General features: G+C 36.7%; 1 protein-coding gene across 5 annotated transcripts in view; it reads left to right on the forward strand.

Moving 5' to 3' along the window:
• SPAST (spastin) overlaps nucleotides 1–15630 on the forward strand; it is a 31577-nt gene extending 15947 nt beyond the window's left edge. For all 5 annotated transcript variants that reach the window (XM_052673242.1, XM_052673251.1, XM_052673234.1 and 2 more), the window contains 13 exons: nucleotides 947–1134; nucleotides 1975–2108; nucleotides 2398–2491; nucleotides 3940–4014; nucleotides 5627–5698; nucleotides 6206–6281; nucleotides 6843–6934; nucleotides 8198–8277; nucleotides 9047–9089; nucleotides 9717–9796; nucleotides 12038–12108; nucleotides 12909–12949; nucleotides 14244–15630. In XM_052673242.1, the coding sequence (XP_052529202.1) occupies nucleotides 947–1134; nucleotides 1975–2108; nucleotides 2398–2491; nucleotides 3940–4014; nucleotides 5627–5698; nucleotides 6206–6281; nucleotides 6843–6934; nucleotides 8198–8277; nucleotides 9047–9089; nucleotides 9717–9796; nucleotides 12038–12108; nucleotides 12909–12949; nucleotides 14244–14366 (1169 nt within the window). In that variant the 3' untranslated portion in view covers nucleotides 14367–15630. The remainder of the gene's footprint in view (nucleotides 1–946; nucleotides 1135–1974; nucleotides 2109–2397; nucleotides 2492–3939; nucleotides 4015–5626; nucleotides 5699–6205; nucleotides 6282–6842; nucleotides 6935–8197; nucleotides 8278–9046; nucleotides 9090–9716; nucleotides 9797–12037; nucleotides 12109–12908; nucleotides 12950–14243) is intronic.
• The last annotated feature ends 2748 nt before the right edge of the window (nucleotides 15631–18378 follow it).

Below are 18378 nucleotides of genomic sequence, written 5' to 3' on the forward strand. Positions count from 1 at the left end.
GCCTGGATTTTCAGCAGTTAGCCTGACCAGTCTTTGTGCCTGCTTCTCACCTCTTAGTCTGTCTACATCTGTGTCTGATGTTCTACACCTGCCAGTTCTGAGCCAATGAACCCTCTTTCATCCTGTATCCCACAGAGAGAATGTAGAAATCAAGAGCTATTTGTTTACTCTAGACTGGAAATGTCTTTATTTAGAGTTTAATCACTTGTGGCCAAGATGTTAAGATGAGTTAAATCTGTCACCAGGTGCAAGACCTTTCTGCTCCATCATGGAGGTGAATTGGAGCAAGTGTAGATGAAATGATATTACACCACTGAATTGAAATATTTTAAGATTCAATTTGGACTATGGGAAACTGTTTCAGTGCTGTCCACACAGAGTTTATTTACCCCTTGAGACTCCTGAAGTGGAACAAAGTTGTAAGCAAAAGGTTTTAAGAGTTTATTCCAGGTATAACTATTTTAGTTTTCCCAATTTAAAGTGTTTTGGTAAAGCTTCTGTGTGTGGAAAGTGCTAGACAGTGCCTGATAACATCACTTAAAGAATGAGTGCTCTGCATCTAATGGCTTGAAATTCCATGTTTTCTTGTAATGATTGTTTATAGAAGTTTCAGGGAAGGAAAGTATTCTGACTGATATTCTGTTGATTTCTATCTTAGGAAATTGATGGTGCTTTTCCCTTGCATAGGGGACATAGAACTTAGGTGTCATCAACTTTTATAATATGGCAAGATAGTGTTGATACTGAGAGCTCCTAAAAATTTGAAACTTAATTTTAGAGGAAAGCTATAGCTAATATCTCCTTAAGAGTGTTAAACCTCTTTATAAACTCCTGTTAATCTAATACAATACTGTATTATATGTCAACAGTACTATCTTTAAATTAGGGTTCTTATTGAAGTTACAGTTGCTAAAAATGTTCCCATGACATTTGGTTTTCTTTATAGAAAGTGGAGCAGTTCCAAAAAAGAAGGATCCCTTAACACACACAAGTAATTCCCTTCCACGTTCAAAAACAGTTGCAAAAACTGGATCCACAGGCCTTTCAGGCCACCATAGAACACCTAGCTACAGTGGGATATCAAGTGCTTCTGTGTCTAGACCAGCAACAAACCCTACAACTTCAACTCACAAGGTATGGTGACAACAGGTATAGTGGTGTTTGCTGTGGAGATCAATGTAAAATCCAGAATGAACTCTACATTTGCTGCTTTTTTTGCACTGTTGTGATATGATTGCAACAGGGTTTTGAGGAAAACAAATTAGAAAAAAACACCCACCAAGAGCAATAAAAAAACCACAACAAAACTAAGCAACAAACAAACAAAACAACCCAACACTTAAATCATAAACATCAAACTTTTGGCTAAGCCTCTTAAACTGGACTGCAGAGTGAATTTTTGAAAGCAAGAGTCTTGGAGAGTCTCCAAAGTCTTGGAGAGCAAGGGGATTTTTGTTGTAACAAATTGTAATAACAAATGATAATACTTTGTTATGAAATTGCATGGGATGCTGAGGAAAACTGAGCTGGCATAAAAACAAACTATACTGACAGTATGTAAAAGACTGGGGGGGAGCTCCTACTCCAGAACTGTAGATTTTATCCCTACGTTTTCCTTCTCCTAAACATATATACTTGATTGTATTAAATCGTAGAATGGCTTGGATTGGAAGGAACCTTAAAGATTCTGGTTCCATATTGCAACCAGACTGAAAAGCAAATTATTTTTAAATTGTGGTTGGAATACAAAAGTAAGTTCTGTACTATTAAGGCTGAAAAATGCTGTGTTTCTTTTGCAATATATCCTGCCTTTCCCTCCTTATTTTCTCACTTTGTCATGCTACTCCCATATAATACAGTAGATCATATTATGACATATATGTTTAAGCATGACAGCACTACTGTTTGTAGATATTTAGTACCTGTAACAGTGTAAAATGTATCAAGGCATTTTATGTTCTTCTTCCTCTCTAGGCTGCTCCCAAAAATAGCAGAACAAATAAGCCTTCTACTCCTACCCCTGCTGCTCGAAAGAAGAAAGACATGAAAATATTTAGGAATGTGGACAGTAATCTTGCTAATCTTATCCTGAATGAAATTGTTGATAGGTAAGTTTGAACAAAAGTAGGCTTTTTGCTGCAGAAAGCCAGTTTTTCATTCAAAAAATCTCTGTGCTCTCAGAATGAGAACTAGTAATACGTTTGTTGTTTCCTTGTTACCTTAGCAAAACAAGGAATACTCATTTAAAAAAAATGCATATTTCTTGAAATGTGTAGCAGTATAAGTTGTAGATTTTCTCGAAGTAGTTCTTCATGGTCGAATACGTTTAATTAGTCAGCTGCAGCTGAAAAAGAATCTCTCATTGTTAGACTAATTAGTATTCTGTTTCTTTGTTAGTGGGCCAGCTGTCAAATTTGATGATATCGCAGGGCAGGAACTGGCTAAACAAGCTTTGCAAGAAATTGTTATCCTTCCTTCTCTTAGACCTGAGGTAAGCAGTTTGGTGTTATCACTGTGGCAGAGTCAAAGAAATGAATTGTGCTTCACACGTGAAGAGGGGATTCTGATACGCTGTCAGTGTTGAGTAAGATAGTTATCCGTAGCTATTTGATGACAGCCTTCCTGGGAGAAGTGTCTGCATGTTCATACGTGTTAGAATATTGTGATGAATTTTCACCTTTTGGTTAGTCAACATAGGTAGGATAAAGGGATTGAGGTGGGAGCCTGAAAATTAGTGAAACTGACTGTTGCAAATAGTTATGGCTATGTGTGGAGATGTAGAGGACAAAGCCCAGAACTGAAAGAGTTAAACAGAAACAAAATGCTCCTTGTAATGAAATAGAGGAAATGCATGTTGGTTGGCCATCCGACAGAAACTGGCAGCCATTTCTAATGATGGATATTATGGAAAAGAATGTCTATTGACAGTGGTCTTCAGACATGGTGCACATGCAAGTGTCTCTGTAACCATTCATTTTGTTTGTTTATTGGAATTATTAGAAGGTAGAATTAAGGAGTAAATCAGGACTAGAACTCTGAAACTTTTGAACCTGCTAAAATGTGACAACTACAACAGGTGTATGCTGTGGGAAAGTGTCGATTTGCTTGCTGTCATAATAACTGAAGTAATTTTGTAGTGTAGGAAAAAATCCAATGCTGAGTGAGATGGAGGAGATTATCAATGGTGTGTTGAGAGGGTAGGTGGAGATAGGTAATATTTTAAATAGTTTTCAGGTCTCTAGGTTTTCCTTTTTAAAAAAAACCCAAATATTTCATATGTAGTTAATAGGAACACTGCTTTAACTCTCCTACAGTGCATGTGCTTGTGCACATACCCACGTTTTTAAATGGAAATTAATGCTTTAAACTTGATAAGCTGCTCTGTCTCAAAGAATGTTTCTTGTGTTCATTTCATGGTATGTCTATACATGGAATGATTGTGGTGAAGTTTGACTGTTGTGTGAGCAAGTAGTGAGGTGCATTAGGGCAAGGCAGTAATGAAATGTAACTTCTCTAAAACTCTGTACAGTTGTAGCACTGTTACTACTGCTACCAGTCCTATCCAGTGAGCCATTCCTAAATTTTTAACCATTTTCTTGCAGAGGTAAATCATAATCACATCTTTTTTCCTGTCTTTCCCCTTCACCCTGCCAAGATTGAATGGCTTGCTTTTCCTTTGTCATCACAGTTAGTTAAAAGCAGTGTGTTACTCTAGGAGCTAAATGGTGGCTGTGAATGCCGGCAAGACAATGAAACATCTTTTGGTGTTTAATAAAATTAAGGGGTGGGGGGAGGGAGGGAGTGTAGCAAACAATTCTCATTCAGAGTTTAAAGGAATTACTGTCTTGAGTCGATGTGATGATCTAACCAAGTGTATATTTACTGTTTGTAACACTTAACTTCTTTTTGAAGTAAACTTATGATTATGTATTTTTCAAGTTATTTACAGGACTTAGAGCTCCTGCACGTGGATTGTTGCTCTTTGGCCCACCAGGAAATGGGAAGACAATGCTGGTGAGGAAAAATTCTGCATACGTGGGTTGGTGGGCTTCAAATGTAGCCATTGGGGTGGCTGGCATTCAGGTTTTCTGAACTTCCTTGGTTCTGTGTGACCTTCTGTGTTGCATTATTTTGTGCTATTCTTAAAGCAGTATCTTTTGTGTAAGTTAATTAAATTCTGCTTTACTGGGAAGCTAATGGGTGTAATGTCACTGTTATGCTATCAATGCAGTTGGAACTCGAACCAGAACTTCTCCAACTTTATGTGCAGTAGAAATGCAGTGTATGTACATGCATTAAATTTCCTGGACTTCTTTGGTATATTTTACTTTCTGAAAGATTTAAAACTCACTGCAACACTGGGGAGTTTTGTTGACATTGAAGGGCTTGGATTAAGATCACTGTGGCTTACACCAGGGTGTTCCTGACTGGAGAGGAATGTTGGTGAGGTTGAAATGGTTGTGCTCAGTGGGTAGTAGAATAATATCCCTTAACTGGGTACTTCCAGATCTAGTAGCAAAGGGGTTTTAATAATAAACATGAGTTTTGTAGTAACAAACAATACAATGTCCCTGGATAAGTCCTTGCAGTATTGCCTTAATATGGAAATGCAAAATGATGCATTTTGTGGAAGGCCGAACTGTTCTCAACTGAATTCTCTTCAGTATCACAAGTAATATCTTAAACTAGCAAATCCAAGTTTTGTTTTCTGAGAGAGGAAAAGTAACATTGTTTGTATGCAGCAGCAATTAAAACACTCTGTTCTCTATCAAAATATACAAGAAATGCAGACAGTTTTTTGCACTGGAGAGGAAGCACAGTAGCAAGTTTTTTGCCTTCCATGCTATGTGAGAAACAACAATAGCTTGAGAGCTGCCTGGCATCTTCTTGTTTTATGATGTGCTGGGTTCAGGGAGCTGGAGAGATGGCTGTGCATCAGCCAGGGAACGTTGTGACAGTGCAGCTGAGCTTGGCACGTCCTCCCTAATCACGTGGCGTGCTGCAGATGCACGCTGCCTTTGCTGATTATGAAGCTGGATCTGCTCTGAAGCCCTTAATGGAAATACTGGGCACTTTTCTTGGGCTCTTCTGTTCTGTTCTACCTATTTGAATATAATTGCTAATCAATTTAAAAAACAAAATATAAAGCAATACCACTCTCACCCCACTCGCACACAAAATGCTTGTAAAACCAAGTAATAGTAACTTCTTGAATATGGTTATACTGTTAATGAAGAAGGTACTCTGAGTATGGTAAAAATGTAATTTTAATGCGACTTGACTCATGCTACTCTAAATTGCTTCTCTAAATGAGTTGAAATTGTTGTCAGTGCTTACTTATGATACGCTAAAAGGAGCAGGAGACTGCTGCTCTTTGGTGAGCAAATTGTAGATGGCTGTGGAGATATTGTGATTAGAGAAGTATAAGGAAGTCTGGAAACTTTTGTAGTGGTTCTGTTGCTTCTCTGTTCTGATTTGTGTGTAAGTTGTCTTTAGCACTTGCATGGTATTCCCTCTGAAGGAGTAAGGATTTTCAAATCACTATGGAGAACATCAGTAATTGCTGGAGAAGTAAAGAGGCATCTTCAGTGTGACATTTTAAAAAGCATATTTTTTTCTGCCCTAGGCCAAAGCAGTTGCTGCAGAATCAAATGCTACTTTCTTCAATATCAGTGCTGCAAGCCTAACTTCAAAATACGTAAGTATTAGCTGTAAACTGCATTAATGAGAAAACACATGCCTGTGACTGGGGCTTATAAAGACCAGAACTTCTGATAACTCTTTAGTGAACTGGTTCCCTATAGTGACTATGAAGTCTTCAGAGACTTAACTTGACAAGTTAAGGGGAAAAAAAAAATTGTGCCTGTGATAAGACAATTTCACTGGATTTTTCCTGTTTAGAATGGCACTGACTGTGACAGAGATGAGTGGTATTTGTTTTCTCCTCCTTTAGAAAAAGTAAAGGAAGCTTTTATAACTTAAACACCAAAATCTCTGATGTCTTAATTGTGATCATAAGTTTGAACCTTTCTTTTAAAAGAGAAAGAACATGACTGTATGTAATACTGAACTAGTAATAATAATAGAGTACATACCAGTGGATTGTGTGACTTCATCAGCATTTTTTCCTGTAAGCCTTTATCTTAGGGGTCTTATAATAAATGCTTTCTAAATTCCTTCCAAAAACAGTTTGTTATTGTTTCAGGTGGGTGAAGGTGAGAAATTGGTGCGTGCTCTATTTGCAGTAGCCAGAGAACTGCAGCCTTCTATAATTTTTATTGGTAAGACCTTAAATGTTATTGACCTTTTTTTTACTCTTTTTAAACGTATTGACTTTCTAAATTTCAATTACCAGTCAGAATACTTTGGGTAATTCTATAGTGTAGAGCATATGTCTTGATTATGACCTGCTGGCTAACCAGTAATTCCAAACACATGTTAATTGTTGTTACTGAGGTGCTAGTAGTGGGAATTGGTGCCATCAAAACCATAACAGGCTGTACAGTCTTCACAGAGAGAGTCCTTTTGGTATTTAACTTCAAGCATGAAAACAGGTTTTGCTTGTTCTGAAGAACAGTTTATATCCAGCAGGATTTTTTTTCTCATTTGTGTGTGGTATGAAATGTTTAAATAGCAACACGCAGCATGGTAAACCGAGTTAGAAAAATAAACAAGCTTTTGAGCTTACACGTTAAAGATAAAAGATCTGTCTGTCTCTTAAGGAGGAAAAAATACTTGATCTTCCTTGCTGGAGTCTATGTTAGTAAAAGAATTTAAGCAAACATGAAGACTTTAATGGATGTTAAACTAAGGCATGTTTCCTTTTTTTATTTCTTTCTTAGATGAAGTTGATAGCCTTTTGTGTGAAAGACGAGAAGGTGAACATGATGCTAGCAGGCGTCTAAAAACAGAATTCTTAATAGAATTTGATGGTGTAAGTATCTAGTCTAAGTATTGCATGATTTTAGGTGAGTTGGCCAATGTCATGGTGCCAGTACAAGCTGCAGATGAAACACGAATAGGATTTGGCTGCTAGGACTTACCTTGACAGACAGTGTGTGTTTTGTTTCTTTTTTTCTTGCTGTTAATTCTTTATTTTATTTTTTACCTACATACTCTTGTCCTTTAGGAAATTGAGTCTGGCACGAATAAAGGAGCTGTGAGAACAAAAAGATTGTTACCAGGAAAGAGTGATATTTCAGGGTCAGGCAGCATTCAATCTTTGTTTGCAACTGCATGTTTTGGCGAAATGCGTTTCTGGCAAAGCAAGAGGATTCAGTGGGTTTTAAGTAGAGTTGTTGCATTGGTTGTTTTTGTTGTTGTTGGTTTTCTTGCTTTTCTTTAAGAATTCTGTCTCACCAAAGTGTGTACTTTGTTAAAGTGTAAGGTGAGATTTGAGGGATGATAATTTCAAAGAGTCTATTCTGGATCATTGGTATACACAGCTCTGACAAATCAGAAATACTCAAATATAGAAATACAAATCAGAAATAATTTTTGTGTTAGCGTGCTTTTTATTGTTCGGTTTTTGTTTGTATCATGACCTAGAGATGACAAGATGCAGTTAAATATATTTAGCCTCATTGTGTGTAATATCCAGGAAAACAAAATGGATATTTCATTGTTGTGGGGGAACCCACAAATGAACGTCAGAATGCTTTTGTCACACAGCACTGATATTTGTATGGAAAAATCTTACTTCATTTTCTCATAATGCAGTGGAATGCTGTTGCAGCTGTGTAGCAATGATAATGAAGTACAGGAGGAGAAGATAATTGTATAGAGAGACATAACAAGATTAGGAAAAACTTGTCCAGAGTGGGATGAATCAGGGCAAATAGTACAATGTGGCAATAAGATACAGAAATTACTGTCCAGGTGTATTCAAACAGGGTTTTCTTTTAAAATAAGGAGGAGAAAATCAAATGTCATTTTCGAGTTAGGGAGACTTGAGATCAAGGTGGAGCTTTATTACACAATACTTCGGTGGATTGTTTTGGGCTCACTTAGCAATGAACTTGAGCACTTTGTCTTGTGCTTTTTTTTCCTTTGAATTTAAAACATTCTTTAGATAAATATGAAAGCATTAAAAAAAAAAGACATACAGCAAAATCCTGTTGGTGCAGTGAATCAGTGGCAAGTTTTTATAACTGAAATGTGTATACTGAAAACTGTCTTGCATGTCTACATTGTATAGGTGCAGTCTTCTGGAGAGGACAGAATACTTGTGATGGGAGCAACAAACAGGCCACAGGAGCTTGATGATGCTGTTCTCAGGTATCAGAATGTCTCTTTTTGAGTGTGATCATGGGATGCTTGTTATGAACAGCTGGTTTTGCTGCTTAGTTTCTTGATTGTAAATTTTTACTAATTAGGCAAAGCTGTTTGACAAGAATAAATTTAGCTTCTCAGAGGTGCCTCTTCTCTTTTGGGATACATCTGCACAAGCATGACAGTTAGTTGTCTAAAGCAGCAGTGCCTCTTAAAACCAAGTCAGTATTTTGTAACTCTTTTGCATCTCTCACCCTGCTTTTTTTATTTGGAGCTTGAAGAAGAAATTTGATGAATGAAATCTAGTACTTACTCTCCATGAATATTTGACTTCTGATGTTCTCTGCAGTTGAAGATTTTGCTGTATATTTGCCATAGGCCTTTTTTTTAGCTAAAAGCTTTCATGTTTGCTTGTCTATTCACTTTTGACCAAGGAAAGTAAGTTTGTCAGCACTGTCTGAACAAATAAATTGCATTTTTAAAAATTCCAAAGACCTCTTGTGTGCACTGAAGAGATGCATTGTTGTTAGTGAGAGTCAGTGATGTTTTTACTTCTTGAGTGTTTCCTCTTTGGGAGGAGTTTCATGACCTCAGCAGGAGTAAGGTGACAACAGCAGCTCATGCATGTTGATTTTGTTGTTTTTCTTTTAAACCTAGAGTTCTGCTTCCTAGAATTAAATGATGGAAGTGAAATCTTGGTATCTATCAAGCTGTTAGATCCATATGCAATAGAAAACCAGAAAAGCATGTGTATTTATACATGTTTTTTTTCTAGACGGTTCACCAAACGGGTATATGTATCTTTACCAAATGAGGAAGTAAGTACTGGTTTCCATGATTTACTTTGAGATATATTTTCTTTGAATCAAAAACAGAAGCCTCAAAAAATTAACTTGCCCTGGATGATTGCAGTTTGGTGATTTTAATTTCTGGCCCAGCCTGGCCCCATAAACTGTGCTGTAATTCTGGCAACTACCTTAAGCTGTTGCATTTTTATGCTTGCTACCAGCAAATTTAGTAGTAGTTACTCAGTATTAGTGAGATGTTGCTTACATACTGGCAGGCATGGACAAGTCTGATTTAGGGCTTGCAGGAGCAGGTTTGGTTGGCAGGAGAGAATATTTATTGCAGAAGATAAAGGTAGCTTTCTTAATGTGTTATTTTCAGTTGAGCAGCAGATTAGGACTTTTGATGAGGATTCTAACATGGTACCGTGTGCATCTTTAGAGCCAGTGTGATCCTTGTTCTTACTATTAGCAAAACCCTCTCTCTTTCTCTGAAGAGATTATTTTGTACACTCTAATCACAAAAGCACTACAGGCAAGTTTAAGTCAGTGAAGCACAAAAGCTAGCCCAATGAACACATAGTTTTGTTATTGTAATAAAATTTAAGTGTACCATGAAAAAAGCCAGTTTTACATACGATAAATGTATCATCTTTTCAGACGAGATTGGTTTTGCTAAAGAATCTTCTAAGCAAACAAGGAAGTCCGTTGACCCAAAAAGAGTTGGCACAGCTAGCAAGGTAAGTATTTTGTAACTATACTGAGTAAATATACTCATCTGCTAAACTCATTCATGCTGTTTTATTCCCTCTTAATTTGTCTGACACTGATCTTCAGAAAGTGACAATACTGAGAATGCGATGTGTGCATTCTGGAAGATGCTCTTCAGTAAGAGGATAGGAAATTGTTTTCCTTTTATGATTCTGTATCCATTCACATATATATTGCATATATATATATACTATATATACTTTTTTTTTCCACCCCTACACTACGTAACTGGGTTTTTGTTGTTGAAACATGCTCATCAATACTTGTATTTCTGAGAAGTGATGGAGATGCTTCTCTCCACTGATCTCCTCTCCCCCCTGTCAGTCTAACTCTCATTCATAATGTAAAAAAAAAAGTACCCGTTTTGCATTTGTTATGCATTTCAAATCACAAGCAAGTTTTCTTTTGTTCTGTTGTTGGGATTATCGAAAATATTACCAACATAACAGAAGAAGTACTGAGTAATTTTGTGCTTTTCAAATTTCATGTTTGTTTGAAAAAATCAATTTCCTGAAAATTGTTTCCTTTAGACGCATCCTAATGTCTTCTTCCTTTTTAGTTTGTGACACCAAAACTGCACCTCATACTTAAAGTAGTGACTGTTTCACTTATACTCAACATTTCTTTTGTCTGGTTAGCTGTGCTGTGCAAACACTCAGAATACAGTTGGTCCTTTTGGCTGTCAGGGCATACTGTTGACTCATACTGAGTTTACTAACAAACAACCTGAGAATTTCTGCAGGTCTGTCCTTCAGTCCCTTGGCCTTCAAGGTATTCAGGATTGTGCTGTCCCACGTGCTGAATCCAGGATTTGCTCTTGTGAAGTTTCATGTATCCCTTAAATTAAAATGGCTCTAAGGTCTCTCTACTCTGAAAGGAATCAGTGGCTCTTCCTATTTTAGTATTGTCTGCACTCAACTCCAGTGTCCAGAAATTGAGTAGTCCAGGTTATTGATTTAAAAAGTAAGCAGGCAAAAAAACCCCAAACCGTTAAGAAGAATAAGCCATAAAACTAAACTCAAGGAACACCACTAGTGACTGGCTAGCCTGATAGTACCTTATTTACCACAACCCTTTGAGCACATCCTGTTGGCCTATTATCCATTCCTTGTATTGTGTACTTGTATGGTATACAGCTAGACATTTTGTCCAAAAGGATACTGTGAGACCCAGTATCAAAAACTATTACTTCTGATAAAAAAAATCCTGTTTGCGGCTTTCCCTCCATTCAAAAAGGTGGAAAAAACTGTCATAAAAGGATATTAAGTTAGTGAGATATGACTTTCTGTCCATGAACCTGTGTTGGTTTTGGCTGCTTGTTATAGCCAGCTTCAACTCTACAGTTGGGTGAGTTTTCATATTGAAATCATTTTTAGGTAACTTCTTACTTATGTTAGCAGTATCTGCAGCTTCCCAGTTCAGTGGGGAGGTTTATTCTTCAAAATATTAAACTGTTACCTCACATGAAAAGACTGCAAATTCTGAGTTGCTTGCCAATTACTTTTAGAGTATAGTCTCAAATATGGGAGAAAGGCACTCCACCAGAAATAACTCTGCACTGTAACTTGCTAAACGAAGACGTATTGCTTTAAAGACTTGGAGTTACTGTACTGAATTAGTAGATCGATTTACTCCTTGGCATCCACTGGTCAGTTGTTCCTGAGGCTTTTCATAAGGAGCATACTGTGAAACTGTCACTTTCAAAACCAAATACTGTTATTGGGCTTTTACAAATATTTCCTTTTGCCCTTTGGCACCAATATTAACTAAAATGCGTATTGTTTTAGTCAGAAGATTGATTATCAAATCATAGATTTTATGTGGTATTGGATTCTCATTATACTGGGTTATGAGACAGTTGAATTAAATGATGACAAACTAGCAGTAAGATGTTCTCGTAATAGAAGCTTGACTTCTGTTTTCATCAACAAGTCTTAAGTGGTTGCTGTCATCTTGCTTTTCCTTGCATTTTAGGCAGAATTTGAATATCTGTGCCTGAAATTTATCTGGAAGAGATTGCATATAATCAGTTACACTGAATGCGCTACTAGTTTATTAAATTTGGAGGACAACATTAAAATAGTATTTCTTCTGATCAAATAATGTCTTAACCATGTGTAATTAAACAAGATGTTTTTAAGCACTTTTTCTCCTCTTCCCTTCCTCTCCTCTTCCCCCTTTTTTTTTTTTTTTTTTTGGTTTTTTTCAAGAATGACAGATGGATACTCTGGAAGTGATTTAACTGCATTAGCAAAGGATGCAGCATTGGGTCCTATCCGAGGTAAGCTTGCACAGCTTTTATGTTTAGGCTTCTAAAAAACTGCACTACCCTTGAAGAAGTTGAAGATGTTTATCTAGAGTGGTTAAATTGGTGTATGCATTTATATACACAAATTTTACTTTGGCAGATCGCTTCACATGCGAGTCCATGTTGAGAAGAGATCACAGAAATTATTTCTTCCACCTGATCCTGGCTTCCAAATAAAACATTAAAAAAAAAATTGCCAGTCTTGCCGATCTCACCTACATTCTTTGTACAGAGATTTTCAGAGCAAAAAGTTTGCTGTACTGTGTTGCTACCATAACAGTACTTTGAGAAGAGAACTGTAAAATGAGAAGGGCTACTGAATTGATGAGTTCCCACTAGAACTGGATGCAGTGAGATGCAGTGTTAGGTGTCTACCTGATTTATTTCTGTATTCTTGGCTGATAGTACTTTTCTTTGCTGAGAACTGTGCGTGTTTTGCTGGTACAGAAGGTTGTAGGTCCTAAAAATAAAATGGTGGAAAGCAGCTGTTATACTTGGATGCTTCCCTTTTTGAGGAAGGATGTAGTTCTGCTAACGTCTTGTACTGTATCTGTAGTGAGTCACTTTGGGAGCAGCATGGATGTTCAATGGGAAGAAAGGGAATGAAGAGAAAAACACCACCGTGTACTTTTCCTTAAGGAAGATTATGTTGTGGCAGATAGGCATGCATCTTGTTTGTGGTGTTCCTATTAAAAGTACGTGTTAGTATGTTTTAATTGTCAGAAGAAGTAGGCTTTTGTACAGAACTCAGTGATCTTTCTTTATTTTCACAGAATTAAAACCAGAGCAAGTGAAGAACATGTCTGCCAGTGAGGTATGCTGTTCCAGCAATTGTTTTCCCTTTTCAATGGAATACATGCTCAGCAGAAACTTTTTATGCCTCTTTACTTATGCCTAGTATCATACAAAACACAAGTGTTTTTTTTCTTGGCTGTTACATCTTTGTGATTACTTCCTTACTTAAGAAGGCTCTTTAAGGCTGTGACTGGGAAGAAACATCTACCCTGAGATATCAAAGGTTGTTTGTGGGGCTTGGTTATCAAGTTTGAGTGCCTCTTTTTCTACTAGTTGATCTCCAATATTGTTAGTTTCAGCAGATTATCCTGTCTTTTCCCTTATATTGAGCTGGAATTTCATGATACCTCTCAGATGACATCAGAGACCTGGCTTTTGTTATTTTTTTCAGTGTTGCTCTCTCCAAAACTTCCCGGAAGTATTGTACAAAATGCTTTTTTTTTTTTTTTTTTTTGTCTTTACGTAAAACGAGTCATTTTAAGAAGAACCTCTGAGAAATTTTAAATCTCTAAACCTAAATGAAAAGGAAGAAATTGGCTCTTTAAGAAGTCTTGTACTCAAAAGTACTTGGAAATCAGTGTTATGTAGGGAAAACTATGAAACGCCCATTGCTTGCTATTTCGGCCTTAGATATCAGAGCTACAGTCAGCTGAAAATGTTTTTTTTCTGGGAACTAGAAAACATCAGTGTGACTTTACTGTAAGTGCAAGTTTACTTCCAGTAGCCTATAAACTCTAGTCCCAATGAAACCTGGAGGATCAGCACCATTTGTAGTGTTAATACGTATTTGATGATGTGACTGCCTTTACCTACCTGTGTCTGGACATACCTCTAATGAGGAAAGGCCCACTTATAATCATGTTCTCAACAAACTGGAAGGTGTGTGTTTGAATCAGAGAAGGGAGATAAGATTTCCTTGGCTGACAGCCTGCTGTGATCTTGAATACATTAGTTGTTCATCTTTTTTTGGGCATGGAGGACCTTTGGTGCCTTATTCTCCTGGGGCACAAAGGTACACTTTGAATGTTTTAAAAATCTCACATTGTACACTTCAATCAGTCTTGTGTCCTGATGTGCACTGACTTGCACCACCTAGTGGAATAGGAAACAGTAACACACACTCATAGGCTATCAAGTAACAAAGCTAACGTAATTATCAAACATATTATAATAAAGTAAATACTGATAATCTTAAATGACATGAGACTGCATCATTATATGAAGCATGTTAGAATTAAATACCAAAGTACTTTTTGAATAAACTGAAGCATTTTAACTGCTTGTGATCCTAATGTCTTTTGCTTTTCTTCTAGATGAGAAATATTAAATTATCAGATTTCACTGAGTCTTTGAAGAAGATAAAGCGTAGTTTGAGCCCTCAGACACTGGAAGCATACATTCGTTGGAACAAGGACTTTGGAGATACCACGGTGTGAAACACTACTTTAAGTGGAACGGAATGCTGCCTAAGGAGCAGGAGTACAGACTACTGGAAAGCAGCCAAAGTTTACAGGACTTGGCAGATCTTTGAGTATCTGCGTTAAAACTTGAGAATACGAAAAAAATTATACAATGTGAAATAAATTCATCAAAGCCTCCTTGCCGTTTAGTGAGGATTTACACACTGTAAGTAAGAGCACAATAGGACTTTGGATAAGATTCCTACCAATCTGATAATAGTTTGAACAATATGCATATTTTGTTTCAGTTGGAAGGCTCTGATGATATTGATCATTGGAAGACCTTTTCCCTATGTTGTGTGTTATTTTCGTTTTTAATTCTGCCATGACATTAATGTCTGGCTTCCTGATAACTACTAATAGTTGGATTTTTTTGTAACCTTTGGTTCTGCTTTTGTCTTTTTTTTATTTTACCTTTAATGTGCCAAATAAAACAAATTCCCTGTGTAAAGATGAAGAACAGCATTGGGGGATTACAACTATTAAAATGTAAAATGCAGCTGGTCTGTTATTATTTGTCTTTGTTTAGTTGTATGTGAGTGCATTGTTCATGGAACAGTTCTAGAAAAGACCTTTGATAGCAGAACAGCAAAAAAAGAAAAACTACAAAACCAGTTCAAACTGTTCTTTTTTTTTTTAGTAAATGACTAAATAAAAAGTAGACTAAGACGTTCACTTACTGGCAGTATTTTCTCTTAATGCAATTTGTAATGCTTCCATTGGTAGAATGTTAGCTTATGCTTATGGTGTGCAACTTGAAGGCCAGCTGTTTGAGAGAGTAAGTGATGCTAATTGTCAAGTTTCAGAAATGTGTTTCTACTTTGTATTTTGGTCTGGCTCCAGCCATTGAAAGTGAAATTTCCATTGTGTAATTTTTTTAATCTACACATTTAACCTTTAAACATAAGGCTACATGTTTAATACATTGCAAACATTAATGTTTTTATAGCTTTCATATGTTTTGGTTTATATATTAAAGTATGAAACACTCAACTGATCTGCTTTTTTTGAAAGAAACTGCATCTTTGTACAAATACTTGGATTTTTATTATATAAATGACAAACTATTAAAAAAATGTGAGCCTTTAATTACTGTAATAAAACATCTCTGCCTTTACTTCTAAAGGCCTGACATCTTGTTTACAAATTCTGCATCAATCAAACACTGAGATGTTTGTAAGGCAGAATGCTAGTTCCTTGTTAGAACAGTTTTAAAATTAAAGACATCTCTCCCAACTTAGTGATATTGCAAAGTTGTTTATTGTTTACAGTTGTTTTAACTAAATTCATTTATCTGTTTCATTTCCTTTTGGTCTGAATGGCACATTTTGTCCTTTTCACTTATTTTATTGGAAGGAGTAAGTCTTAAATATTTCTGGGGCTACTTGTTTGGGAATTGACTGTATTTTTATATGTGTGGAAAAAATATAACTGATGCAGTACAAATATAGCAATACCAAGAGATGGCTTGGTGTTTGCTGCATGGTATTTAGTACTAGGCAGCTGAAGCTGTGTAAAGCTTTTGAGATGCATACATGCAGGATACTTGGGATTTGTACTTTTTTTTTTTTTAAATCAGGGATGCTTTTAACTTTTTAAATTGCTTTTAATTTTAATATAAGACAAGATTGTGTTGCACTAGTATGCCTTTTGAAACCACTTCTAACCTTCTAACCAAACCATTTCTAGCCTTCTAAGGGTATGACTCTATCAAATGTGTGTCTGATATAAATGAAGTGTGATATCTGTTACGCTGAATAACCTTCCCAGAGAAGATATGCTGGAAGATTTTAGTTTGTCAGATCTCACGTCTTGCTTAGCCTCAATTCTGCCTTCTTTTGAGTATCCTTGTCTGTGATTTCTGGCTAGTGTAACTTGTAATTGTCACAGACTTGATGGTGTTAAACACAGGTGTTACTGTTTTATCACCACGTGCCAAATAGCTGAACAGATAACAAATGCCTCTGGTCTTCCTATTGATCAAGCTTGCAAATTTTCCTTGAGTTCCTTTGCAAATGGGAACTCTGAGATAATACTTCTGTGGTTGTAAGGGTTCCTAAGTATTTGTTATCAAACTCAATTTTCCTCCCTTAAATTTTGAGGAATATAGTGGTATTAATTTCAGATGTGTGTTGGGAGGTGATAGGTACCTCAAATGTAGAGGTAGAACACTGCATCTGCTAAAACACCATGAGCAAACAGCACAAAGGGTCAGAAGCCTGAGCTGCTACCTCAGAAAGGAAAAGAACAACTGGTTCAGGACTGGAGAGTGTGTGACACAGTAATGGTTTTTGGTATCTATCCTGCCTTAATTGTTTTCTATGTAATGGCTGAATTGAAGCTCTGTGAATGACTTCTGGAACACAGTAAAAAGAGCTTGATTCTGTTCATCTGTTTGCCCCCCAACAGCTGCTGTATTTTTTTTTTTTTTTTAGTCCATAACCAAGTGCCATTGGGTTCATGAATTGCCTTTAAATTTCATTTACACATCTACAGTATTTCTTGAAGAGTGTCTTTTAATAATAATTCTGTTCCCCTCGGGTCACCTATCCTGTTTTCATATCCTGTGTATGTTACATACACTGAGTAATTTCCAGCTCAGTGATTTTCATCTGTGTGCTAGATTAACTATGTATAAAAGCAAATCTAAGAACTAAGCAGGGAGAGGGGAACCCACAGCTCTCCTATTTTGTACAGGACTTTGCAACTCTATATGTCATAAAATCAGATTGTGTTCTAATACAGTATCTTGAATTAGGATAAGCGGAACAACAGCTTGGATGCTTTTAACCTTTGTAAAGGTTACATTTGCATTGACTCTAAACTGACTTTTTTTTACCTCCCTGGATGAATCTGTCCACTGCTAATGAATGACTTGACCCACTTCTTAGAGATTATTAGGAAGCAGCTTGTCTAGCTTGCTGTACATGTTTTTTTACTGGCTTAAAGTTAAACACTTACTGGAGGGAAGGGAACAAAAGTGTTATGAGACTGCTGCTTTTTAAAACTATCTTTTTTGTGCATCTTTGCCTATTTTATTAAGCAGGAAATACCTGTTCTTTCTACCTACTGGAGGAGCAGTGTCTTCTAAGGTAGTGGGTTGCTTGAAGTAGTACACTTATGCACTTGCAAGTCTTACCTGTTCTCTTTGTCAGAATTATAGTTTGATGCATTAGGAACAAGCAATCCTCCCCAAAGCCTCTTATCAACTGTACTAAAAAAAGTCAGACAGTAATAGTTTTGTTGAATGTGGCCTTGCAACTTGCATTATTTAGATACCAAACGTGATAGTAACACTCGATAACTGGAATGGAATCTGAAGTGGGAAGGAAGTCCTCAGTGCACTAATTAGAAGCAGATGCTGATTTCCCTGTTGGATTCTTTTGAATGTGATTAAAATGACAGGTTTTTACGCATACAACTTCCTGTGATAATTAAATTTACTTTCCAGTATAGAATAAATTGGTAGCTCTTTTCCTGTTCTAAACAAGCAACTTTTAGCTGGCACAGCTGTCAAGTACATTTTGTGAAATTTAAGTACAGGGAAGCCAGATACGTTGGCAAATTTAACTGAAGTGTCTGTTTCGCAACTGATACGGAAAGCAGCATTCTGCTTAGGACTTCATTACCCAATTGGTGAAATTTGTGTGCTTCTGCTGCATGTCTACAAGACATGGATAATCACGTAGTTGTGCTTAAGATAAGTTTAGCTATTCTAATGCTTTAGTGATGTTTCTGCATGTGGCAGCTGTGGGAGATGGCAAGCTGTACTGTAGGTTACAGATCTTCATTCTGTGATGGTCTTAAGCTCCTGCATTTTTAGTTCTTGAGTCTTCTATTTCTGACAACTGGTAGGAAGGTAACAAGCAGACAGTAGAACATTTCCCTTAGTCATTGTGCTTGTTAGAGGCAGTTACCAATTTACCAAGTTACCAGGCTCTCTTGAGCTGCTGGTTAGTGTTGAAGGATGTTGTTTTACTCACCTACT

The sequence above is a fragment of the Tympanuchus pallidicinctus genome, unplaced genomic scaffold (genome assembly GCF_026119805.1).
Source record: "Tympanuchus pallidicinctus isolate F22 unplaced genomic scaffold, pur_lepc_1.0 scaffold1, whole genome shotgun sequence".
NCBI classification, from domain to species: Eukaryota; Metazoa; Chordata; class Aves; order Galliformes; family Phasianidae; genus Tympanuchus; species Tympanuchus pallidicinctus.